Source organism: Pelophylax lessonae (genome assembly GCF_965119305.1).
Source record: "Pelophylax lessonae genome assembly, chromosome: 4".
Classification (NCBI taxonomy): domain Eukaryota; kingdom Metazoa; phylum Chordata; class Amphibia; order Anura; family Ranidae; genus Pelophylax; species Pelophylax lessonae.
The window spans coordinates 327,106,352-327,133,072 of record NC_138771.1 but is presented as its reverse complement, the minus strand read 5'-3'; the positions used below and the strand labels follow the sequence as shown (position 1 = coordinate 327,133,072).

At 41.8% G+C, this 26,721-nt stretch overlaps 1 protein-coding gene across 3 annotated transcripts in view; it reads left to right on the top strand.

The window, feature by feature from the left end:
• Positions 1-26,721, top strand: part of CSNK1A1 (casein kinase 1 alpha 1) — a 79,930-nt gene that overhangs the window by 29,522 nt on the left and 23,687 nt on the right. For 2 of the 3 annotated variants that reach the window (XM_082257150.1, XM_082257149.1), the window contains exons 2-5: positions 187-293; positions 8,795-8,921; positions 11,069-11,167; positions 25,031-25,114. In XM_082257150.1, coding sequence (XP_082113276.1) covers positions 187-293; positions 8,795-8,921; positions 11,069-11,167; positions 25,031-25,114 — 417 coding nt within the window. The remainder of the gene's footprint in view (positions 1-186; positions 294-8,794; positions 8,922-11,068; positions 11,168-25,030; positions 25,115-26,721) is intronic. The other variant, XM_082257151.1, reaches the window with a different exon arrangement.

Sequence of the window (26,721 nt, the reverse complement as noted above, 5' to 3'; positions counted from 1 at the left end):
ATCTGTATAATTTAGAGTTTGCAGAGTTCAGATCGTAAAGGCTCATTTTACAGTTTGTGGTAAAATAGTTGAGCTCTCCAGCTCTAGCCTAACTTTTAAAAGTTTACTAGAAGTGTGTGCCAAATGAAGATTTTCTTATAAATTCAAGTCAAATGATGGCACTAACCATCTTTTCTTATTTTGCAGGAAGTTGCTGTAAAACTCGAGTCACAGAAAGCCCGTCACCCACAATTGTTGTATGAAAGTAAACTATATAAGATTTTGCAAGGAGGAGTTGGCATCCCACACATCCGGTAGGTCATCTTTCCTAACTTGTGTCCTGTATTGTATAATAGCTATTAACACAGTGCCATTGGGATAGGAGAAGATGGGACATTCCCCTAATTTAGCTATTCATTTTTTTTTTTTTTTTTTTTTTTTTTTTTAAATGGTTCTTCAGGCTTTGCAACAAAAATAGACCCAGGGCAGTGCATCAAACAGTGTCTTTTTTTTTTTTTTGTCAAAAACTTGGCACACACTTTTTTAGGCTTACTATAGTTTAAGCAAGAGTTGTAAATTTAAAAGGGGGAAAAATTGAAATAAAAAAAAAAAATCTGTGTATATTTCTCATTTAAAATAAAAAAGGTATTTTAATTTTTAAACTCAACATGTCATAGGTTATTGCTAATATTTACTCTTTGTCCTGATTGCAGCAAAGCTTTATAATTATACTAGAGCTGCATGATCGTTAAAGATCGTGATCCTGATTAAACCCCCCCTTGCGTGACCTAATCAAGTGCAGAGCGGTTCCCTGCCCACAGCTGTCAAAAAAAAAAAAAAAAAAGCAGCCTGCAATGTTAATAACATTGTTCAGCCCTGAAAGATAAAACATTGTATCTTTCTGTTCATTTACAGATCAAAGAAATGAACTTTTGTCTTCAAATAAAGTCAGTTTAAAGCAACCTTGTTAAGTAAAAGTTTTTATTCCTCTGTTTAACCACTTATTAACCCTTTAATCAGCCTTTACTCCTTTTTTCCATTTAGAGCCGGTTCACACTGGGGCGACTTGTCAGGCGACCTGGTCGCCTGACAAGTCGCGGTGGGTCGCCTGCCATATGACGCTTTTCCACTGCATGGAACCGTAACGGTTAGGCACGCTTTTGTGCTTTTCCACTGCTGGTACCGCATGGTATAGGGTCGGTTCGGTACGGTATAGGTTTGTTTTTTCACCGCATGGAACCGAACGGTACGGCTCTGAAAAAACAGTACCTACTCGATTGTGGTTCCAACAGGTACCAAACTGGTACCATATCCCACAATCCTTTGCATGCAGTCACTACTAGCCACTGATTGGTCAGAGAATCCCACCCACCCCGTTGTTATCCCACCCACTTAACTTTAGTACTACTTTAGTGGAAAAGCAAACCTGTACCGAACCGTTCCGACACTATACCATGCGGTACCAGCAGTGGAAAAGCAAACCGGGCCGAGTAGAGCCGAGCCGGTACTTGCAGTGGAAAAGTGCCAATAGATTAGCACAGGACCCGTTCTAATAGGAGCGACAAATGTCACTCCGACTTAGAAAAAGGGTCCTGTACTACTTTGGGGCGACCTGCATTGACTTCAATGATATGAAGTCCATGCATGCTGCTCCGAGGTCGCGGTGCGAGCTGCGCACCGCGACTTCACAGGTCGCCCCGGCAAGTCAGGTCGCGCCTATGTGAACCGGCTCTTAAATTATTTTCCTGCTGGGTTTTTTTTTTTTTTTTTTTTTTTTACTTTTATAGACTTTTAAAACTTTATTTTGTTTGCTTTGTTCAATAATATTTTTACACATTCCACATAAAAAAAAGCTGGGGGAGGGGAAAATGTATTTGTATAGTAAAAATTTGCAGTAGGTATCTGTTACTGGTACTAAAAAGACCCTAATATAACTTAATGGTAATATATATATATATATATATATATATATATATATATATATATATATATATATATATATATATATTTTTTTTTTTTTTTTTTTACGTCATTTTTCATTGCACTTCTTTAAATTTGATTGAAGAAAGGAGTATTTCTCTTATTACCATTTTGTTTGATAACCTAATGTTCAGGGGTTGTAAATCTTTAAAACAAAGTTCTTCAGAATCGTGATCTTTATTCTAAGCAAAGAAAATTGTGATTCTCACTTTATCCAGATTTGTGCAGCTCTAATATATACATATCCTTGGACAGAAGAATCTGTTCCCAGGATCATGGCTGCAGCTGCCCAATCAAGCATATGTAACCGATTTCGGTTTGATCAGATGTTTCTGTGGGCAGAGGAAAGCTCTGGGATCTAATAGACCCTCAGATCTCTCAGCATGGGTAGTGACAGGTACTCCTTACTATCACAAGAATTGTTGCTCAAAAGAAGAAAGCATGTTCATAAAAAATTCACTAAATTATGAAATTTAAAGCACTCCCATCCTGCGCTTTGTGAATGGTCCAGCAGTCTTCTGGAACTTATGACGTGTCCCAGACGACTGCGGGTAAGAAGGGAGAGAGGAGAGAAATTCCACTGTTTGCCTAGCCCAGTCATGTCCAAAGTCCGGCCCGTGGGCCAATTGCGGATCGTGTTTGGTTTAATACGGCCCCAGTGAATCTCCGGGCTAACACACTTATTGTAATTAGGGCTTGGACAAACACACTTGGACCAAAACCTCTGGCACTGCGCTCGCATGATCCCTTCCCCTTCTGTCCAATTTCTAAAATGGCGACCGTAAATAAGAGAAGGAAAGTTGACAGTTGAGGGCTGCAGCTTCCAGGACAGGTGGAAAGTGGAATATTTCTGTACTGTGATACGGAATCACTGTCTGATATGTCAAGAGACTGTGGCTGTTTATAAGGAATTTAATGTCAAGAGACGCTACCAGTCAAGATATGGCACATATGACAAACTAACAGGGTGCGACCGCAGTGAAAAGCCTAAGTCACTCTAAGCTATTTTTAATGTCATAACAGCGATTTTTTTTTCACAGGAGCCCGTGAGTCAATAGAAAATGCCACAAAGGCGAGCTATGAGGTGGAAACTTTATTTGCTAAAAATTTCAAATCTTTTCTTGTGGGTGGATTTATCAAAGAATGCGTTATGAAAATGGTTGAATATCTGTCTCCCGACAAGAAGCCAGTTTGCCAACATTTACCTGGCTTGTTAACACTGTAGCATGGAGAATTGAAGATATTTCATCAGATCTATTAAGAGACAGTTGACGTCCAAAGGAGTGGATGTTAAATTCTTTTCAATAGCCTGTGATGAAAGCACAGAGCTAACACAGCTCAGTTGCTGATTTTTATGAGAGGAGTGGGCGATAAAATGAATGAGACTGAAGAGCTACTTAATCTCCAGAGCCTTATGGGCCAAACAAGAGGAACGGATTGATTTGTTACACCATAGATGACATGAAACTGCCTTGGAACAAAGTTTTTGGGATCATTACTGATGGGGCACCCGCCATGGCTGGTGAACAAAGTGGATTATTAACCCTAACCTGTAACAAGGTGATCGAAGGAGGCAAAGCTATTAAACTCCATTGTATCATTCATCTAGTTCTCTGTGCTAAACATCTCAAATATGATCATGTTATGAAACCGGTGCTATAGACCCCTGGTCCTCAGGGCCCACTAACAGGCCAGGTTTGCAAGATAACTGAAATAAATCCCAGGTGATATCATTTGCTGCTCAGTGATTGCAGTACTCTAGTCTGCATCTCCCCAAGGTAATACCTAAAATCTGGCCTGTTGGTGGTCCCTGAGGACCACTGCTATAGACTATTCATTTTATTCGCTCTAAGGACCTGTGCCACCCCCAGTTTAAACAGTTTCTACTCGACATCCAGGCTGAATTTGAAGATGTTTTATATCCCAACAATGTAAGATGGCTCAGTCGGGGGTCTGCACTGCAGCGTTTCTACTCTCTCAGAATCTGAGAATTCTTGGAAACAAAGGGACAACCGATCTATCTGATCCTATTTGGCTGGCTGATTTGGGGTTTCTAGTTGACATAACAAAGCATCTGAATGTACTGAACACAAGTCTTCAGGGAAAAGTTGTAGCGGTGAACCAGCTTTATTCATACCTCAAAGCCTTTGGAACAAAGCTGCAGTTGTCAAATACAGCCCAATACCATATATTTTTCAGCGTTGCAGGAAATAAGTTTTCCACAGGACAATATCTGTGCGCAAATAAGCAGGTATGCAGCAGACATTGCATCTCTGGCTGGGGAGTTCAAACTGCGCTTTTAGGATTTTGCAGGTATTGAAAAGGACATCAGCCTTTTCTCCTCTCAATTTTCTGTTGATCCCAGTGATGCTCCAGATCAGCTGCAGCTTGAGCTCATTGAGCTGCATTGTGACATCGAGTTACTCAGTTGCCACCAACAGCTTTTTTTTTTGTGAACTTTTTACCGCCAACTGGATAAGAGACGGCTTCAAGAGATTCGAACATTGGCTAAGAAAATGCTAAACTTGGCTAAACATATTTGCGTGAGAAGACCTTCTCTGCTGTGAACTTTAACAAGAACAGGGTGAGGACAAGTCTGTGTGACTCTCGCCTGCATGACATTTTGCGCATCAAAGCCACTGCCTTTGAACCAGACCTAGCCTTTTTTTCTGCAGTCCAGATCTCAGTCCCCCCCCCCCTCACATTAGTGCAAGAAAGTAAAAGCAGCAAAAAAATGCAGATTTTTACGTGAGAAATATCAGAACTGGGCCTGGACAACAAGTGGTAAAAATGAATTCATGTGAGATGCAGAACACCTATAGTGACTGGTGAATGCCATATTTTTATATAAATAAAAATCGGAAGAGAATTTAACAAAAGGAAAAATGTTCATACTTAAGATGAGCCCAAAGCCATTCAGGTTTTTTCCTTTTTAATGCACAGGTTTGTTTACTGGGGAGGTAATGATGAGCCTCACAATTCAGCCAAGTGCATATATCAGTAAGATAATACAACTGTTCCCTGGTTCAGCCTCACTGCTTATTTCTTTATTGGATAACAAATGGCAGAGAAATTGTCCAGAAAGCTGCAGCACTAAGGCCCCTTTCACAATTGTGTGACTTGTCATGCGATTTGGGACTGCAAAATCACATGACAAGTCGTCCATTATTTCCAATGAGCCCCATTCGTATCTGTGCGACTTGACGTCGCACCGACTTCAAAGTAGTCCCTACACTACTTTTGGCATGACTTTGATGCGTTTTGAGGAAAAGACATTATAAGCCCACTCAAACTCGCATCAAAATCGCTGCAACAAAGTCGCAGTAAAATCGTGCGGCTTTGAAGTCGCACAAGTGGGAAAGGGGCCTAAACCAGGAAATGGTATCACATGCCTGGCTTTTCTGTTGAGCAGACATGCCTCCATCTTAAAGTGCTTGAATACCCTACATATACCCAGTGAAGTGACTGGCCTCATGTTATACAGAGAGATAGCAAATCCTTCTACATAAGATGTACCTGTTTATCTGCAGTCTTCTCTTCAGCCTTTTAAAGTGCAGAATTTATGAAGCTTGTCTGAGCATTCAGAAAAAAGGGGACAGAGCTTGAGACTCTGCACTTCTCAGTGAGGAGAGCTGATTGGTGGGAAATGACTCAACCCCCTGAACACAGGAACAGAGCTGAGGCGGTCTATCAGCTGCTGCTCCCTCCCATATTGCCTTTTTTTTTCCCCCTTGGTTTTAGGAAAACTTGTCAGAAGTGACTCGTGCAAATAGAGGAACAACGCAGAAAATTGAAATGACACCTGGTGCTCTTAATTGAGACAAATACACGCTTTCGAGGAATATACTTTCATATTTCATGTCTTGAGGTTTTAAGACTAGGCAGTACAGAATTGCAGATCCTCCGGCAGATAAGAATGTGCACATATAAAGTATATATTCTACATGCCTACTAAATTTGTACCTCTTACGAAAATCTTGTCCAGACCTGAAACAAGTTTCAAACCAAATGGCTATTTCAGTGACCTTTTTGGGAAGTTGCAGCAGGGCTGGATCGAAGGGTTTGTGAACTACTAACATTAAAGTGACCTTGTTAGCACCTGGTTACTTGTTTCTGAGAGCAAAAAATATACCTTCTCTGGCAGCCCGAGTCTTGAAACCTCCTAGGGATGCTGCTGCTCCTTCCTAGCCTTCTTTTAGCAAGCATGCTTTTGGATGCTATTGACTGTGTTGGGGTGACATTACTCCTCCACAGCCTCCTGTCAAGACAGCTGTCATTGTGGGCAGATGGGAATTTGCCAGGACTACTGATGAATTTGCTCATGCTCTGCACATAGTGACAACTACTGCCAGTGGATGCTGCTGGGAGAGAGAGACCTTGCCCTATATTGTGTGCATGCTTTTGCTGTGGGCAGGACCCTTACTTTTTTTTTTTTTTTATTATTGATAATTGCAAATTTAACCATACAATAAGACAGGAGGAAGGGTGGGGTAAGAACAAAGGGAAGGTAAAGGATTGCAGTTGTAGTAGTTATTAGATAAAACCACTCCTTCCACCCATTGTTTAGAATACCATTTACATTCCCATACATTACCATGTACATTATATAGGACATGTAAGAACACCTAGTTGAGTTAGAGCAGACAATTGGCACTCTTTTACAGGATTAGAAGATCACTGGAGACATGCTTGCAACTGTATATGGTTACAGCATTGCCTCCGGAAGCCGTGCAAAAGCCAGTTATGAAAAACCACATGTAAGGTGTGGTGGTTGGGTCTCTAAGTTATAATCGAGCTCTGGGCCATGTATTGTTTGGTCAGCAAGAGGATTTGTTTGCATTACTTTTTTGCTGCTAGAGTTTCTAAAGGATAAAAGTTAGATGCATTTTGTCCAAACTGGTTTTACTGGTAACAAAGTTCTTGTTGCATCCTCCACAGCATAGTGATTAGGAGCATCTGAAATGACACCCTAAAATACAAAAAAGTGGTTTAACTTCTAACTGCATATGGAAAGTCTGATGTATAAAATGTAGTAATTCCATGCCAGTACCACACCAGTTTAGGGCACATTCAGAGAAGGTGAAGCAGGTTTCATTGGTCTCTTATCGCATTTAGGGTCCAGGCACACTAGGTAGCAGGAAAAAATGAAAGACCCGCTGGAAGAAAAAAAAAACCTGAATTGTGCTAAAAAAAAAAAAAATCATTTTTTTTATGTACATGCGCTTAGGTGAGTTTTTTAGAAGCACCCCCCCCCCCCCCCCAAGAACAGTAGAAAAAATACACACCTAAAAATGCTTAATGCAGCTAAGAAATGTTTTTAGGCGCGTCAATTGTTTTTCTACCCAAAAACTCCTTTCAAAAATGCAGTTGTGATGGATTTTTTTTTTCTCCTCTAAACACCCAAATGTGCATGGACACAAACCTACATAGTTGCTTCTATGGGCCAAAAGAAAAAGCGCCAATGCCTGTATAGGCAGGCATGCTTAGGGCCTTCATGTTCTGTGTAACCTCAATAACTGCGTAAGTCTGCATGTCGGGTATAAGGTTGCTTTTGTTAAATCAAATAACATTCCATTGCTCATACAAAATATTGCCCAACTTGATTTCTTTCCTTTCGAGAGGATGTTTTGAGAGAAATTAAGTGATGAATAGAGAGATCAGCTCTTTAATACCTTGTATAACACTATCTAGAAGCACTATTAGTGCAAAGACTAGGTCTAGGGATTAAGACATTGACTTTGTAAATGTTGGATTTGTAGGTATTGAAAGAACTAATTGTTATTAAGGTGATATTTAGGCATACTTGTGCTGCTCTAATGCCAGGTTTCTGCTTGGCTAATACCAGGAAACGCTTATGGGACCATAAAGGAGTATATTTAGTGAGGCTTCTAATTCTCAGTAAATACGGGGTGCATTTTAATACATACATTTTTATAAACCCACAAAGCATCTTTCAGCAAAAAATGCAACGGAACAGTATTAATGTACCTGGCCCGCTACCTGTGCCTCTGATTTTGACTTTCCTGCAGAGCTTCAGCTGACAGAATTTTCAACATCCCACTCTTCCATATGTATTCCTCCACTGGCAGAGTTGTAGTTCCACCTGCTGGCCACTGTGTCACTAGTGTGTTCCCAGTAACATGGTAGTCTTGTTGCTACTAGAGGGTCATGAAATGGACTGAACTGTCCTCGGAATGATTACTCCCTTCGGCTACTATGTCAGCATGTCCAAGGTTATATGGTAGTGATGCCCCGAAAATTGCCTGCCAAAAATTGGGTTGTGCCGATTGCTGCCTTTGAAAAAGCCTTGTGATTTTTGCCATGCTTTTTATCTTGTGTGTGTTTCATAGGTATATGAATCAAAAAATACATAAACTTCAACACAGGTGCGTTTATTTTATGCGTTCTTGCTGCGTTTTCTATGCATTTAAATTTGAAGTTGCGTTTTTTTTTTTTTTTTCTTCTGCACAAAAAGATGCAGCAAGCAGGACTTTTAGCAGCGCTTCAAAAGGTGCTACTGATGGTTGACAAATTCATATTTAATTTGATTATATTAAGTTGAAAAGAATACAAGTATGAATCTATTTTTATTTATTTTTCTTTTTAAATGTCCGTTTCGGCCAAGTGCATCCCAAATTTACAGTTTCAACACCAAATCTAAACTGTCAGCTTGTTTCCTAATATAACGGTAGAGGCCAGGAAAGCTACTCCTACATGTAGAAAATATTTTAAATTTAGGGCCTCTTGTTTCCACATCACACAGTAGGATATTTCAACTGTTCATAATTTTTGTATGTTATTTCCACACATGCTTAATATGTTTGTTTACATTTAGGTGGTATGGACAAGAAAAAGATTACAACGTTCTAGTCATGGATCTGCTTGGGCCAAGTCTCGAAGATCTGTTCAACTTTTGTTCGCGCAGGTTCACAATGAAAACTGTGCTTATGTTAGCAGACCAGGTAATTTATTTGATCTGTTCTAGAGGAGGAAGATATGCTAAAACTGATCTTTGCAGACCACTTTCAGGTCCTACTGTGTACAAAATCTGAGTAGAGTGGATCTTATGTGTATAGGCAGAGGAAGCTGACATTTCAAGAGCTGTTATGGAACTGTACTTTTATAATTATGCCCAAAGCCCTGTCCTCCATAATAGGAACAGTCTAAATATTTGCTGATCGTCAAATTTAGTTAGCTGCAGGATGTGATTACAACCATTGCTCCATTCTATGGAAAATGGGTGCAATTTGTGACTGCCATTGTACTCTATGGCATGGGCATATATTGGTCTATGGGCTAAGAACCGATTTCTAAAGATAGGGCTTTGACTCTTTCAGTTATTCCTGAGGCTGTGGGGAGGAGTAATTTGAAAGAATGCTGCACTGAGACCATTGTAAACATGTTATAAACTGCCTTGTTTCTTCTCCTAAAATGAGCCAGTCAGATTGTAAATGAAAGTAGTAATAACTGGCACTTTTTAATTTGTACCTACAGGTAAGTGAATAATCATGCCTAACTGTAGGTATATCTCTTAAATGTGCACTGTCTGCCAGAGCCCACGAACCTGGAAAGAAGCCCGGGTGAAGTTAGAATGCCTGTCAGCGGTGACAGTGTGCAACTGGAGGGATCTGTTTTATAGGCAAGTTTGCGGTGCATACTAGCACATTATGACCTTACCCTGCAGAGGCACACTGCAACACTGCTCTTCTTTTGAGCTATCAGCATGCCCCAAAACAGAAAGCCTGTGAGGTTTTTGTCAGCCTTGCTAGCTCCATCTTTTACAGAGGGACTAGGCTCACCAATGCTTTTTTGTGATACATGTACAAAAAAATATTCATATATTCGTGAATTTTTAGAACTTTAATTTTTATGTCGATGATACGGTGTATGTGGCTGCCAAATATTCTAGGGCCTATGTTTGGGGGTTGTATATCATTTTCTAGCAAAAAAATGCAGAGTTTTACATGAAGGAGAGAAATATCTGAATTGGCCTGGACTGGGAATACTTAAGGTGGAACTATGGCAACATCAAAAAAAAATATGATGCTATCGGCAATAGTACATAAATGCCTCCGATATTCATCAATGATAATCCTTTAAAAGAGTAACTGCACGCCTCTCTATTGAAGAGAAATCTTGAAACCGACATTACCAAAGGTGTTCATCTCCTGTATTCTCTGCTGTTTGCTTCCTCTTGCCGACCTCCATGTCACTACCGGACCCAGTATTACCAATGAAGTCAGCTGAGGGGAACCACTAAGTACAGCTAGGGACACCAGGAGAGGAATACTCCCAGAAGTATCAATCTTTGCAGATTCTCTCAATTAAGTGTGGTTCAGTAGCTGGAGAGGCATGTATCTACACTTGTTTTACAAGGATGTCTGTAACCACTTCAGCCCCGGAAGATTTAACCGCCCTCCCCTCCCCCACCATGACCCGGCCATTTTTTGCACTGCGTTTTAACTGAAAATTACACTGTCGTGTGACGCTGCCCAAATGTCCCTTATTTCCTCTCTCAAATAGAACTTTCTTTTGCTGGTATTTGACCATCTCTGCCCCTCTGCATACGTACAGGTATGTAATTTCCTGCACAAGGGCCGCCCAGTATATTTGCATGGGGCTGTCCAGAACAAGTTAAAGTGGGAGTAAACACCTCTTGGTAGCTAGCTTGTCCCTACAAGGTAAGCTTAAAATAAAGCTTACCTGTAGGTACAATGAATATCTCCTAAGCGTGCACAGACTACAATAGATTACCATTTCTGCAGCCTGTGATGTCATCGGTGCATGCTCACTGTACTCTGAATTGACAGCACATTCAGTGTGCCCTCAATTTAGAGCGCTGTGCCATGGCTCCTGTGCACACGTGTGGGAGTGACCTCATCGTGGCTCAGCCATTCGAATGGCTGGAGCCTGCGAACCTGAAAGGAAGACTGAAGATGTAAGCCCTGTCAGAGGCAAGCGTGTGCTGCTGGCGGGATACCTTTTTACAGGTAAGTTTGTCATAATGTGCTAGTACGCAGTTCATTAAATGTGCCTTATTTAATTTATGGTTTTCGTATGTATGTAAATTTTCTGCACGTTCATTTTTTTTTGCTCTTTATATATTTAGATGATCAGTAGAATTGAATATGTACACACAAAGAATTTTATACACAGAGACATCAAACCAGACAACTTTCTAATGGGCATCGGGCGTCACTGTAATAAGGTTAGTATATATTGTGAGCCCTGACTTTTTTGTTTTTCTTCAAGTTCAGCTCATTCTCTGCCTGCTTTGTTTCAGTCTAGTGATGTATAAAATGTCTTGTATCTTTAACATTGGACCTGCCTTGTTAGGAAGCTTCTTGTGTGGCGTCATACTTTGTAACTGCATATGCTCACATGTAGGTGTGTCCTCAAGATTTTCCAGCATAAGCTAAAATGCCCATTTTCATTTTTTTTTTTTTTTTAACTTGGCAATTAACTGATGGTACACACACTACAAATATAAAGCTACATACATTCATGTATAAAGCATATTTATTACTGCCTAATTTCCTCCCAAATCCAGTATGCATTTGTTCTGCATAGATTGATGCCACTTTTCAGAAGCCTCTGTAACCTGGGGTCTTCTGAACACTTTTTTTTTTTTTTTCCCCCTTTTGGATTTATCCACCATTAAGGTATTTTCTTTGTGGTGGTGGTAGTGTCCATCTGTGTACATATGCCTGGGTTTTAAAGTAAACCTGATTTAAAAATAAAAAAATCAGCCCTTTTTGTTTCGAAGTTTGCTAGTTCCCTGGCTTTCATTCTTATCCCATGGCTTTTTTACTTGGTAAAGCATTGGCATGGACAGCCAGGTAACCAGTGAAGTCAGAAGCTCAAGCCTTGTATACTTACAATTTCTGAAAAAATAGCAGTGCCAGTTTCTCTCACAGGTTTACTTTGTGCTCAGCTGCGTGTGCACGACACTGGTGTCCACTATAGAGAAAATTTGTCTGATTACATAGCGAGCAATTAGGTACTCACACCAGGCTCATTAATACTATTCCTTGACAGCATATTGGCATCTGTTCAGTTTTTACTTTACCAAACTGTCCTGAAATTAGGGGTGGTCACAAAAATGCAGATTTCTACTTTTTCCATGAGGACAGCCACACATAGTTTGAGCAATAGTTTTTTTAAGATGTCTGTCTAAATAGAAATTTATGAATTTTTACTGCTTCACTGTATACTTTTTTTTAAAATGGACCTTTTCTAAAACTTGTACTGCTGCTTAAATTCATAGGAGATTGTTAGCTTTTGCATGGTCTTTACATTTTCTTTATCTCTAGCGTTACATTTACTGAGCTAACATAACGTGCTTCCTTGACAGTGTCAATATGTATTAAGCGGGCAGACAGGCAGCAATTGGCAAATCAATAAGCATGCTGTGCATATTTAGACTTTAAACTGGGGATATTTTAATGAACCATTGTATACATTACCTTTTTTTTTTTTTTTTTTTATGGAAGCAAGATTGCCAATTGTTTTTTTTTTTTTTTATTTTTTTGTAGCTAATGTTTACCTTTGTTTGCCTGTATGAATGCCAACTTGAGGCCAGACATGAACTGGGTTCTAACAGAGGTGCTTCAGCCACCCTTATCATACCCCAATATTTTCTTGGCTTTTCTGTCTTTTTATTTTGTTTGTGAAATCTACCCTAAATGACAACTATCTTAAAAAATACACATTTCCATTAGACAAGTTCTGTTTTATGCGCTGCAGGTTTACGAAGATTAGTTTTAAGGTGCACTTACACCAGGCTTTTCTGTAGGAACAATCCAGAGGTCAGAGTTCCATTCTCACCTGTTCTATCCCCCAACTATTCAGTGTATAGCATGTGAGTTTACATTATGTAGACTTCAAGGTATTAAAAAACGTGGGTCTGGCCCAAATGTTTACTTACCAAATCAATCATGTACATAGTTTTTTTTTTTTTTTTTTTTTTTTTTTTTTTTTTTAGGAAGGGTGTAGTTGTGCAGTTGATGGATTAATGTTGGCTGCCATTTAGACCTTTCAAGTGAATTGTGATTTTTACTATTTTTTTTCCCCCAGGAAGTCAAATATTTTAGGTGCAAGCACATGGGAACTTAAACCAAATAAGGTCAAAAATGTACTTGGACCCTTCACATTCCTGTTCATGCAGTAATGCACAGGTATACCATACGGTATTGCAGTTCCGCAAGCTTGCTTTAAGCGCTGTGTGCTATAAAGAGCAGCAGGAACATAAGGACTGAGTTTTCATGGTGTGGCTGTATGGAAAATGCACCATTACCATGGTTTAGAAAACTTTGACCAGAAGATAACATTCAGATTTGAATGGGTTCTTTTGAGGTTAAACCCCCCCCCCCCTTTTTTTTACATACCTTTCTTTCTTGATCCAACAGACTTTGCGGTGTGGCCCTGCATGGCTTGCTGCCACACAGCCTTTCCAGTAGAAAATTCTCAATGTGCATTACTTCCTAAAGGGGTAAGCTGTACTCTGCTGGACCCCAAGTGGCCATGATAAATGCAGCTTTCCCATCTAAATTGATGAGGTTATGCATGCATACACTTTGACGCCCTGGGGGAGCATTGGCTGGAAAGGCTTATGGGTATCGTGCAGGACAACACAGCGAAGATTACTGGGTTGAAGAGTAAGGTAAGTGTCCAGGTGGGTAGCATTCAGGGTTGTGGGGGAATTCAAAAGGTGTAGTTATGCGCATGTCCTTAGACCCGCAGGTAATATATTCTGTTAGGTGGATAATTTCTCACTTAAAATACCTATGTACAAGGGTTTACTCCAGGGTTACTACATAGGCGCGCGCGCTCCAGTTCAATTTTCCCGACCAAACCATTTTTGAGGCAACATAGATCTTTTACCTAACCAAAATAGTTGATGTAACCGCTATAAATGAAAGCTTGGTAAAAGGCCAGATTTTTTTCAATGTTAATGTTTTTGTCTAATGGTGGTGGTTATTTTTAATGATGGTTGTCCTTTTAATAATTCTTGTACAATAAGTGAAATGGTTACTTTTTCTTTTCCTTTTGACTATTCTTGACCAAATGGTGTCCTCTCTAGTTTAAAAAAAAAAAAAAAACCTGTGCACACCTCTAATAGAACTATCTGACCGCATAGATTATCTGCAGTTAACTTTGATCCTCCTTGTGCTCCCGTAGTGCTTATGTTTTCCCACTTCGGAGTTGTGAAAAATAAAGCTGGCCATAGATGGATAGTGCATTTATCGCTTGATTTTCCCCCATCAACACAGCTTGTGTTAGTGGCGGAATCCCTCCCTTGGCGCTATTGTTATCCCAGCTGGGGGAGCTGTCCCTGCAAGGAGAACACAAAGTGATTATGTAGTCACTGGCAATAATTTGCTTGAGGCATCTGACAGGACGGTTGGGTACAATGCGCATGCCCATACATGTTTGGATCTCTGCCAATCCCTGCTTAATGGCCGAAATTTGAACTGTCTATTGCTGGCTTAAGCCTTTACCCATTCCATAGTGTAATACCTAGGGTCTTATCAACCTATTGCCAGGATAGATTTGTCCTGCCAAGGCATATATATGCAAGTAGCAACTCTTACAAAATTGCTGTTTTGGACAATGGAAGAGCAGAAGGATGATTGAAAGGTTTCTGCTGATGGCTTTTGTGGTCTGCATGTAGATTGCAATGTTAAAGCTGAACTCAGTGAATGGGGGGAGTGGGAGGAAACTGTACCTTTGCAGTGTGCAGTGATGGTTAACTCCTCGTTTTGTCAAAGGGATGATAAATAAGGGGTTATACATTTGCCTTAGTCCTTCCTTTTTTGCCTGGTTCCCCAAAAGCTTCTTCCTTTTGTTGCCCAACCGATTGCAACTCTTGACATCTCATCCAATGTATTTGAGGACTCCCAAGGCCCACTCGCAACCCTAGATTGTCAGTGTTGGATGCAGACTGAATGAGGAATACTCCATATTTTGCTGCCTTCATTCCCTGGGCAAAATGAGCAGTTAACCCTCACTGCACAAGTGGTAATTTTTCTTGCCTAGAGTTCAGTTTTAACTTGTGTTGGAGGAGCACATATTTACTTTTATAAAGGTCGCACACTTCTAATTTTTTTAACTCTAAGTATAGACTTTCCAAGTGATTTAAAACGGAATGGATTGTTTTACAAATTGATAGTTTACAATCAAAATGAAAGGCAAAACATTTTTGTATAGATCAAAAAAAGTATATATTTTCCTTTTTTTGATCACATTCCCTTTGTTCTTAGCTGCATAAGAGTGGAGGGGAGCAGGAGCAGCAGTTTCCCAGTGAATAGCTGTGCAGTGGGGGCATGTCAGAACAAGTGTGATCATTTTAGGAGAGTACACGGAGTTCCCAGCATAGCTAGAGAACTGACCACCGTGTGCTCTTCTGCTTAATGTGGTCTTTTTAATAGGAAAGCAAGGGGACTGGCAGGAACACCAGGGATTTCATACAAAGGAAACAATACAAAGAGAACAGGATATTTTATTATACAAGTACATGGTACAGCAGCGGCATATCGGGAATATGAAGTGTTGGAGTAACAAGCACTTTAACCATGTACTTCATTATGGCACACACCTCGGGGAAAAAAAAAACTCTTTCGGTCATTGACCGACACAGCTTCTGATCTCCATAACCGTTGGGTTATACCAGTGTTTCTCAACCTTTTTTTCAGTTGCAGCACTCTTTAATATTCTGCACAATCTCAATGCACCCCATTCTAAACTGTAAAAAAAAAAAAAAAAAAAAAAAAACCCCGAAACTAATCGTTTTACGTAAAGCAGGAACATCCATACACACGGCCATCCAACGTTGGAAGTGGTTTATTCCTCCCACTATTGCAAACTATTGCGACATAGCCCCACTGAATGGGGGCTGGCCTGCAAGTTAAATGCCTTCTCCCTGAGGTTTTGGGGTGGATTGGGATGGTCGGACCGGACGATCGACTGTTGTGGGGGGGGGGTGGACCTGGACCTGGTGGGGGCTCCTGCCATGGCCCTCGGTCCTGCCTGGGTCTATCTGAGGCCTGGGTTCCCTCCTGGGTCTGTAGGGCTCACTCCCTCTGCTGAGGATCGCTTGGTGCTTGTGCCTGGCGACCGGTTTGTACTGCCAGCGTGGTGGGCGTTAACCCTTGCAGTTACAATTTTTGTGGGGTTCCCCTGGTGTCTCATGGAGTCTTTGGAGCACATCTCCCCACCTGTTCCCCTCTGATTCTGCGGGGCCAAACCATCCATCGATGCACTGATTGCGGTCCTGGAGTCCTTTGTCCTGGGCTGAGGTGACTAGGGCAACGGGCTAGTAAAAACCTCCCCCCCCCCCCCACCTTTCCCTGCCTCATCTGTCCCATCAGATCCTGAATCTGATTTGGCTGCCGCAGACGTGGGTCACCCTGCTGGGTCTGCAACCACGCGTCCGGAATCCTCTGATAGTGAAATGGATTCCTCCACGTCTGCAACCGTGCAGGAAAGGCGCTGGTGGAAGCACTGATTGTATCTGTGTGTGAGACCTTGAAGATGGAGGAAGCAGCTGCGACAGAAGCGCATGTTCCCTTTGGCACTCAAGCTATCTAGAGCAGCAAAGGGGTTTCCTTTCCCTGTCTATTTTGACAGAATTGTCGCTAAAGAGTGGGGACGACTAAAGCATCCTCTTAGGTCCCGAAATGCTTTACTAGGCGTTACTCCTATGAGGAGCCCCTTATTAGGAAGTGGAATGTTCCACTGGTGGGGACCCTCCGGTTTCATTATGGAACACTGCAACCTTGATTCCCATTGAGCTCCCGGCCTTTAGGGACCCAGCTGACGGAAAGGCGGAGGCTGTGGCCAGCAATATGTACACTCTGGCAGGTTCGGCACGGAGGCCGGTATTCACCATTGCCCTGGTGTTGCAAACTGACCAAGTGAGCTAAGCTTTTACGCCGTGAGGGAGAACAGATCTCCCTGCCTTTGATGAGCTGACGGACCAGCTGGTCCAGGGGCTGCAGTTTATCTGTGATGCCTCTTTGGATGCGGTTCCCTTAGTGGCGTGGCTTTCGTCAATAGTCCTTCGGCGTGTCTTTTGGCTCAAATGCTAGTCTACTGACCAGACTTCTAAAAGGCCTTGACTGATCTTCCCTTTAAAGGAGATCTCCTGTTGGAGCTACCCTGGATGACCTAAACGGCCTAATGGGGGGGGGGGGGGTACCTTTCTTCCGCTAGGTTGCGAAGGGCAAGGAACCTCGTCGTAGATGTGGGTCTTCCTTCTCGTCTCAAAGGGTTTTTTTTGTCCCTCGGTCAACGGACAAGGGCTCAAAGCCTTTCAGGGCCTCCTCCTGGAGGATCCAAACGAACCTGGTCTGGAAAACCGAGAGCGGGTTTCTCCAGACCCGCGGATAAGGCTCCTTCAGCATGAAAGTGTGCCCTCATCCATATGGGGGGGGCGTCTTCTCGCTGGTTTCCGGATCCGTGGACTTCCCTGGTTCAAGACAAGGTCCACAAAGTAGGTCGGGCTACAAGATAGCATTTTGCTCTTGTCCGTTATTTCATTCCAACTTGCGCCTGTCCCTGGACCACTTACAGGGTCTGTTTGGGGCAGTACTAGCTACTTCAATGGGTGATTGTCCCGTTTTTCAGGGTTTTTACTCAAACCTGTTTACAGTTCTAGGAAGGAAGGCAAGTATGTCCAATCCTGCACCTTAATTCGCTTAACTGCTTTGTGCGGGTGCAGAAGTTCAGAATGCAGTCCATTAGCATGGTGGTGGCATCCCTGCATCAGGGGGTTTTCCTTGCCTCTATCAACATCAAGGATGCCTACCTTTAACATTCCAATATGTGCCAGTCACCAGCGCTTTCTCCACTTTGCCATGGGAGAAGAGCATGATCAGTTAGTGGTGTTACCCTTTGGTCTTGCCTCTGCTCCTCAGGTCTTCACAAAATTGTTAGCCCAGTGCTAGCTTTGTTGCGCCAACCGGGTTCGCGGTGCTGGGCTACGTGGACGATCTTCTCCTGTGAGTGAAATCTATAACTGCTCTGGTGGAAAACCTGGAGATCACCTTACAAACTGTGAGATATACGGTGGCTTCGTTCTCCGGTGCTTTGGCTGGGCAAATCCTTTCTCCTGTTGTATTGGACAGTGATCACCATGGATGCCAGCCTGTCCTGCTGGGGAGGCGTCCTCTGCAAGCATTCTGCTCAGGGGTTCTGGACGCTGGAAGAGTCCAGACTACCGATCAATGTCTTGGAACTCCAAGTGATCAGACTGTCTGGACCATTGGATGGATCGTCTTCAGAGTTGTCCAGTGCGCATTCAATCATAAAATGTCACGGCTGTGGCTTATGTCAGTCACCAAGGGGGCACAAGAAGTGTCCTGGAGGTAGCCGACATTCTAAGGTGGGCAGAACGGTTCGTTCCAGCCCTCTCCGCCATAAACATTCCCAGTGTGGAAAACTGGCATGCGGATTACCTCAGTCAGCCGGCATTTGACCAAAGGGAGTGGTCCCTTCATCTGGAGGTTTTTCTTTAGTTGTGTCTCCAGTGGGGCATCCCCAAGGTGGATTTGTTGGCATCTTGGCTCAATGGAAAGGTGCATAGGATTGTGGCTCGGCCAAGGCATTCTCTGGCGGACGTCACAAATGCATTGGTGGTCTTGTGGGGTCAGTATTGTCTGATTTACGCCTTCCCTCCTCTCAAGCTTCTGCCAAGACTTCCACGCAGGATCGAGGCAGAAGGGATTCCTGTCATCTTTGGGCCACGGACTGGCCTTGCTGGGCTTGGTATGCTGATCTGGTGCTGCTGGTTGCTGAAGTTCATTGGAAGCTTCCTCTCAGGGAGGATTTGCTATCCCAAGGACCGATCTTCCATCCTGCTTTTACTGTCGCTGGCTTTGACGGCTTGGCTGTTGAACGCCAGGTGCTGAAGGATAGTCGGTGATTCCTACACTGTTAAAAGCTAGGAAATCTACTTCTAGGAAGATCCAGCATCGTACGTGGAAGACGTACATTGCATGGTGTGAGTCTCTTGGGTTTATCCTCACTCCTCGGTGGCTTGGATCTTGACCTTGTATCAACAGGGGGTTAAACAGAAAATGGCCTCGAGTACCATCAAGGGCCAGGTGTCTACTTTGGCGGCCTTCTTCCAATGACCTTTAGCAACACACTCCTAGTGCATAACCTCTCTTCAGGGTGTCAGACAGTTGTTCTTCCAGTGCAGTCTCCGTTGCCGCCTTGGGACCTCAATTTGGTGCTTTCGAACCTCCAGATTACCCTGCTTATGCTGTTCCAGAAGGTGGCCTTTTTAGTGGCTATCGCCTCTGCACCCAGGGTGTCTGAACTAGCGATGTTATCCTGTCGTTCACCTTGCCTGGGGATTCGCAGAGATAAGGTGGTTCTTTGCCCCTGCCCGTCGTTCCTTCCAAAGGTTGTCTCTGATTTTCATTTGAATGAAGATCTTGTGTTGCCTGCCCCATGTCCCAGGCATAAATATCCAAAGTAAATTGCCTTGCATGCTTTGGATGTGGTCCAGGCAATTAGGGTGTACTTGGCAGCTACAGATTCTTTCAGGAAGTCAGGCTCACTATTTGTGCTCGCGGACGGACCTCATAAAAGGTTGGTGAAATGTGGAAGGTACGCTGATTGTGACCTGTGTGAAGCTGCAACTTTAGATCCAAGTAGTGGAATATGTGAAAGTAAATCAAGTGCGCTAAACACATGAGGGTGTTGTACAATGGAGAAACACTGTGTAGTACTGAATGTGTAAACGAACAAATGGTACAATAAACAATATGGTATAAGTCAAACAATGAATTTACTGAAAAATGACAAACACAAAACTGGGTGCAAGTGAACAATTTGCAAAATGCAAAAAGTCCGTGTGAAAGGACCCAAATCCGTGGAAAATGTGACACAAAGGTGCACAAATGTCACAAGAATGAATTTGAATAACAAAAGTTCAAGTGAAAAGCAGCAAATGTCCATGAACTTTAAACCAAACTAAACAGGTGATGTTGCCGGTGACGGCCAGAAAAAACACACTTAAAGTGCCTGATGTCCCACCACCAGTGTCGCTATGCTTCTTACCAGAAGTCTATAAGGAAAAGGGCATATGTGCAACCAGATCAATACACAGACCACGTGCTGGAGAGAGGGATAGATGGGAATCCTCCCACACCTTCCTATACACAGGGGGTAGGTAAGCCTCTTACCAGGTGTTCAAACTGTGTAAGGACCTTAAAAGATTCCCAAACTGTAGGTATAATCCTTCCTCTTAACCAGATGCTGTGATGGACCAGTTTTCCCTGCATTTTGCAATTATTGTTCACTTGCACCCAGTTTGTGTGTTTTGTCATTATTTTTCAGCAAATTTATTGTTTGACTTGTACCATATTGTTGTAACATTTGTTCATTTACACATTCAGTACTACAGTGTTTCTCCATTGTAGAACACCATGTGTTTAGTGCACTTGATTTACTTTTTTTTCTCATAAAGGGTTGTCTGCTTCCTCTGTGACCATTTTCAAATGGATCAGTCAGTGATTCAGGCCTGTTCCATCAGGGGTCAGGTTCCTCCTTTCCCTGGTAAGGTGCACTCTACTTGGGCGCTTGGTGCAAACTGGGCCTTCCTTCATCAGGCATCAGTGACGCAGGTTTGCAAGGTGACCACCTGGTCGTTGGTGTGCACTTTCACAAAGTGGGTGTGTTTTCAGTTGGGCTCCTGTTACCGGTTGGCTACGGTTTAGCCTTGGGAATATTTTTTTTTTTTTTTTTTTTTTGCTGTTCCCACCCCTCATGTTTAACACTGTTTTGGGACTTCCCAATGGTTATGGAGATCAGAAGCTGTGTCCTTCAATGAATGAAAGAGAAAATGGGATTTTTGACTTTTGTTTATTGCCGGACACGGCACCCACCCCTCTGTGGAGTTGTAATTCTTCTGACACTGCTTGTAACTAAACTGAGTGCCTATAGCAGAGAAAGGGAGTGCCCATGGGTGTAGCCAGACTTTTTTCCACTAGCCAGGCCTAGTGTCCTACTCGTGTAGGGGGCAGTGTAACCCAACGGTAATATAGATCAGAAGCTGTCTGTCAATGAACATCCTAAAACATTTAGTAAGATGAAGTAAAGCTTCCTCCTGTAAATTGTACCTCTAGGTAAGCTTATGAGGTTTACCTATAGGTGCTGTAAATATCTTTTAAACATGCACCGTTGATGAGATATTTACATTGTATGCAGGCAGTGACATCACTAGCGCATGCCCTCTGAAGGAACGCTAGCCTGTGCCATTCCTTCAGAGCCCTGTGCCCTAAACGGCAGCTCCCGTGCGTGGGAGTGACATTGTGGGACGCAAACCCGGAAGGAAGATGGGTTAACATGTCGGCCATGTAAGTGTTTTGCATGCGGCGCTGCGGGGGCTTCGGTTTAGGGTAAGTATTTAATAATGAGCTAGTATGTGATGCATACTAGCTCATTATTCCTTTACCTTTTCAGGTTTTTATTTTTTGGGAGGCTTACAACCTCTTGAACTCATGAAGTAATGCTTTGGCTGGACTTTCCAGTGAACTTTTTTTTAAATATGTATTCTAAATTTTGCCTATGCTATGAAAATTCTGAAAGGTGAAACCCTTTCAGTGCTCAAGCGTATTTAGTCCTGTAAATAGATATGCAGAATGCAGACATATTGCTCTTGGTTTTTGCAGTTTGACACTACTACAACCTCCCAGGTGGATTTTTTTTTTTTTTTTTTTTTTTTTTTTTTTTAATCTAGTAGAGGTGATATACAAAAACTTTATAACCCACAATTTTCACCAACTTTTTATTTTGTTATTGTAGAGCAGTGAATAAAAAAGTATGAATGTTCTTAGGGAGACCCTAACTTCCCAGTCAATCAAAACTAGAAGAAAGTTTGGAATTTCAGTTAAACTAGGAGATTGGTTGTTTAAAGCAGTAGTAAAACCTGCTATATACATTTAATTTTAGGGCACCCTCAGGTGGTTTATGCCATAATGTGCTAGTATGCACAACATTATTACAAACTTTCCTCCCAAAAGGGTGTGGTTGGAATCGATGCAGCTGGCCCCAGGTGCTTCCATCTTCTCCCGGTCTTTTCTGGGTTCCTTGCTTTCAGTTGTTCGATAGGCTGGGCCACAATGAGATTATTCCAGCACATGCGTAAGTTACTTTCCTTGCAGCGGCACTGATCAGGGCTGTAAATGTTCACTGATCTGAGCATATGCGCTCAGTGTACATGACCGCTGACAGGTGGGACATTTATGAGCAAAGAGACCAATAGGGTCTCTTCTGTCATAAATACCCTGCCTGTCAGTACATTTTCAAAAAAAATGTCTTTCCTTCCACTTAGTGGCTTTTTTGTTCATTGACTATTTAGTTTGTAATTAGAACTGTGCAGCCTTACTTGAGGGCTTTAGATCCACACTGATGTTAAAAAAACAAAAAAAATTAAGGCCTTCTCAATGAGCTAATTTCTCTTGCTGTGTGCATAGAGCCCGGGAGACACAAACTTGTTTGCTAAAGGAGTTGAGAATTATAATTTGCTTAAAACTTCAGTTATTCAATAATCACATCAATTCTCTACCATGTAAAAGGAGAAGTGTGAAAATCAAAACAAACCATCATACTCTTCTATGGTTGCAGCATCGCTGTGATGCTGCAGCCGTCCCTTTTTGTAAGCCAAAGAACTTACCGATCACATGGTCGCTGAGCAGAGAGGTTACTGCGCTCTGCCCCTCCAGCGCTCACTGGAGAGCTGGGTGGGAGCAGCTGGCTCAGTCTCTCAGAAATGTGCTGTGAGGCTGAGCCAGCTGCTAAGGCATCTGTTTGGATCTCGGTGGCAGGATCCTTCCAGAGCCTGAAGTGGCTCTGTGATGTCAGCCAACCACTTTCGCAGGAGTGCAAAAGTAGTTGCATGCCTGTAATCTACAAGAAGTATGGCCAAAAGTGTTTGGCCATACTTTTTTAAAAGCAAATTAATAGTTTATTTTATGTACACAGATTGGGTATACAAAGAACAGAAATTTGGTATTCACGTAATTGAAGTAAATATTTACACCGCTTTATTGTATAAAGATTCTTGACTACTAATTGGCCTTAGCGTATGACGTCAAACAGATTTGTCAGATTTTTAGCTTGAGTTAAGCCTAGTACATATGGGCTGAATGTCGGGCATTCGGCCTGTTTACTGGAGTAGATTCGGCAAAAGCCGGAGTGTTCTGGCAGGGGGCGCATCTTCCTGGTCAGAACACAATAAAACAGCAAGGGAGATTGCTGTACTAACTAACCTTGCATAGTTAGTACAGCGGCTGCTCCTGAGCTACGGTAGTATGTATGAGGCTTTAGGGAAGATGAATGGCCAACTGAGTAGAAGGATCCAAAATCCCCAATGCAATTAAGTCTGTACAGTTGCTTGACAGAATAATTCAGATTTTAAAAAAAAAATATAGTGAGAGAAATCTATAGATCTGTCTACATAGTCATAAAATGCTGTTAGCTATTTTCACCTGGACTTCCCAAAAGCGTGCATTTTTAAACTGCTCATCCAGTGAAAGATTGCTTTTCCTTTCAAGTAAAATTGGTAATTTCCTAAATCGAGAAGATACTATTTTTAAAATCATCCCCAGAGATGCCTTTCCGAAAAGTACAAGTGTTTAGAAAATTGGAAGTGTGCAACAGCAGCATTGAAGTGTTGGATTTGTATTCATGGGACAACCATGCACTGGTAAATGGACCCACCCAAGCTGCTCTTTGGCACTATGCTGAAAGGAAACCCGTAGTCCCAGAATATGGAGGTTTCCATTTTTATAACCAACTGGCAAACATTTAGTTCAATATCATTAATATTTTACAAGGCACTGAATGGGAGTAAGTATGCAGATCTTTTTTATTTGCAGTCTTTATACTAGGGCATGATTAGTGTAAAGCTACATTCAAGGCATGCCTCTGGTGATGACTGTCACAGTACTAGTATGCTTATGTCAGATCTCATCTGTACTTTGAAGACCTCAGATGGCTGTTGTCCTAACTGGTCATATGCAGTACTGTGGCAAGTGCAGATCTAAATAGAGGCCAAGACGGCACCATCCAGCAGGATAGGCGAATAGGAGGGTTTAGTTCTAAAGAATCCAAAGAGGGCTAGCTTTAGAAATCATGCAGTAGTTGCAGCCTCCATATTTTGACAGCTCGGGTTTCCTTTGAGTTTTCAGGGTGGAGTCTTATTTCATTATTTTTTTTTTTCTTTTGATTACCCAATGTTTGTTTTTACCCCTATCTTTCCCTGATATTTTTTCCTTCATTTAGCCCTCTTGCATTTTTCATTTTTTTTTTTTTTTTTTTTTTGTCAGAAAGACCAATACCCCAGATTATTTTATTTTTCTTAAATTCTTAATCTCGACCAAAATGTGGATCCTTTTTTTTTCTCACTTTTATGTATATATTTAGTGTAATATATTTGGATTGTAAGGCAAGTTACATTACCACTGAACAGCCTTTAACATTACTATTTTAGGGAATGTAATTGGCAGGACTTCCTGGTAATCTTGTTCCAGTTCTCAGACATTTTTTCTTTATATTGGTCAGAATTTCTGCTCCTGTAGCAACAAAGCCCTGCATGCTTACTGTACTCTTTCAGGTGACAAAATGCCTTACACCTCTTCCTTACTGAAGATTTTCTGCTAAATCATTTGGATGGATGATTGAGGAAGGGCATTTTGGGAAATGAAGAAATCTCCACCTACATGACTTCCATAATGGATGAGCCGTTTGTTCATTTGCTATGGAAGGTGTAGGTGTGCTCCTTATATTGTCAGTTGGGTATTGCCATTTGGTAACCAGCAAGTGGACAGTGTCATGACCTTTAATGGCCTCTTCTTAAATCTAACATTCACCATAAATCAGTTTTGAATTTGGAACTCAAATTAAATGACCCTTAACTGCCAGGTGGAAAGAGGATGGCATTTGACTCCCCTGTTTTTTTGTTTTTTTTTCCCGCCACGGTGTTGCCTGTCTGCGCCGGCCATTGTTGCATTGTAAGCAATACTGTTTGATGCACTGCCACCCTCTATTGTCTGTCCAGTGTTTCGAATCTCCAGTGGGGAAGAGGAAAAGAAGCATGACTGTTAGTACTTCTCAGGACCCATCTTTCTCAGGATTAAACCAGGTCTGAAAACTGTCTCCTATTCCAACTTCCACCCCAAATTCATGTGCTTTTCTTATCCTTGGTTTTTCCCTTCTCATTTTAACCAAACAATCTAGGCCTTGCACAAGCACCTCTTATGTTGGCATTATTCAGACATACTTGGCAAACATGTAACATTACTAAGAAATTTTCTTGGCCTTTTCTTTACTCAGTGCTGAATGTTTGCGTGCCTTTTTGATTTCCATTGGTTTTGCTTTTTTTGTGCAACTAGCATAAGAGCATGCTTCTGAGATGAGGAAACTGTAAAACATTTTACATCCTTATTAGGCCTCTGTCCACCATGTGCTTTGAATCCTTGTGCCAGTATCTTAGCCTCTCTGGCACAGTTTTGTTGTAATCTGTGATTGTATAGAATGCATTTGTGTTATTTCACAACGAATTGTATGAATAGGTTTTTAGCTGCAGAACATTTACAGTGTGTGTATATATACACAAATACGCCTGTCAGCAGTGTTTTTCTTGTTCCCATCATTTGAGTAGCTTGAACAGTGATCTTGAATCCAACAATACTGTGTTGAAGTATTGTAATGTGGATTTGTTTTTTTTTTAAGCCTGAAAGTTGGCATGCAATTATCAGTTAATACAGTGAATTTGTTCAGTACTTAACCCAGTTAGAATGTTATGTCAAATAATGTGAATAAGAGGGTGGGGGAAAGGGCCTTCATTGTTTTGGCAGTTGATCTAGGTCTTATTTTTTTATGGTGCTTGGCTGTTGCAGCATTGTTGTGTATATAGTGGCAAGTGTTGTAAATTCAATGTAGTGTTCTTGAACCCTTGTGGATGTGTTGTACAGATTTTCATATCTCACCAATAAAGAACTCTATATAGAGCAAGATTTTTAGGTTATATAATGTATTTAAACAGTTTTCCCACCATAGTACTGTGTTAAGGTTGTAGTGCTTTGTAGCTCAGTACTGGAGCCAGCCCTTGGTAATCTCTTAAATCTTGGATAGAAGGCCAAGCTGCATGGTTTATCCATTGTCAGTTCATGTCCTTGGCAGTTTGTAGGAAATATCTGGTCAGATGCTGTTTACGGTCTTCATTAGAAAATTGTCCCCCTTTTTTCTTTTTTTTTTTTTTTTTTTCCCTTTCCCCCCCATGTTGCTGTAGTAAGAATGCAGTATAAGCTCAGTCATTGCATGTCTGTGCATGTCCTTGATGTTAAGTTGGCACAAATGTAGACTTTAAGAACTTGAGGCATGGAACATTGTGAAGGGTGTTGCTGCCTTTGTCTAGCTGAAGAACTTCTTTCAAGTATACCTTTTTTATTTACCTTTTATTTGCATGCATAAGTGGGCATTCTTGCCTAGTCTTTGTAGTTGATTAGGCTGCATGATTAAAAGCACTATCATACTTAATAAAAATGGGTGCTAGTTCCTGCTATCTTAGCTCATCAAAGAAAGCCAGTTTCAGTGAAAACAGTATGTGCGCAAATGATTGGCAATTTCTAAACTTGAACACTTATAATGTGCCATGCATGGACATATTGGACATTTCAGTGATGCCTACACGTCCGCATGCCAGACCATTCATTTTGGTGAAAGTGTCTACTACATAAGCCAAGTGTC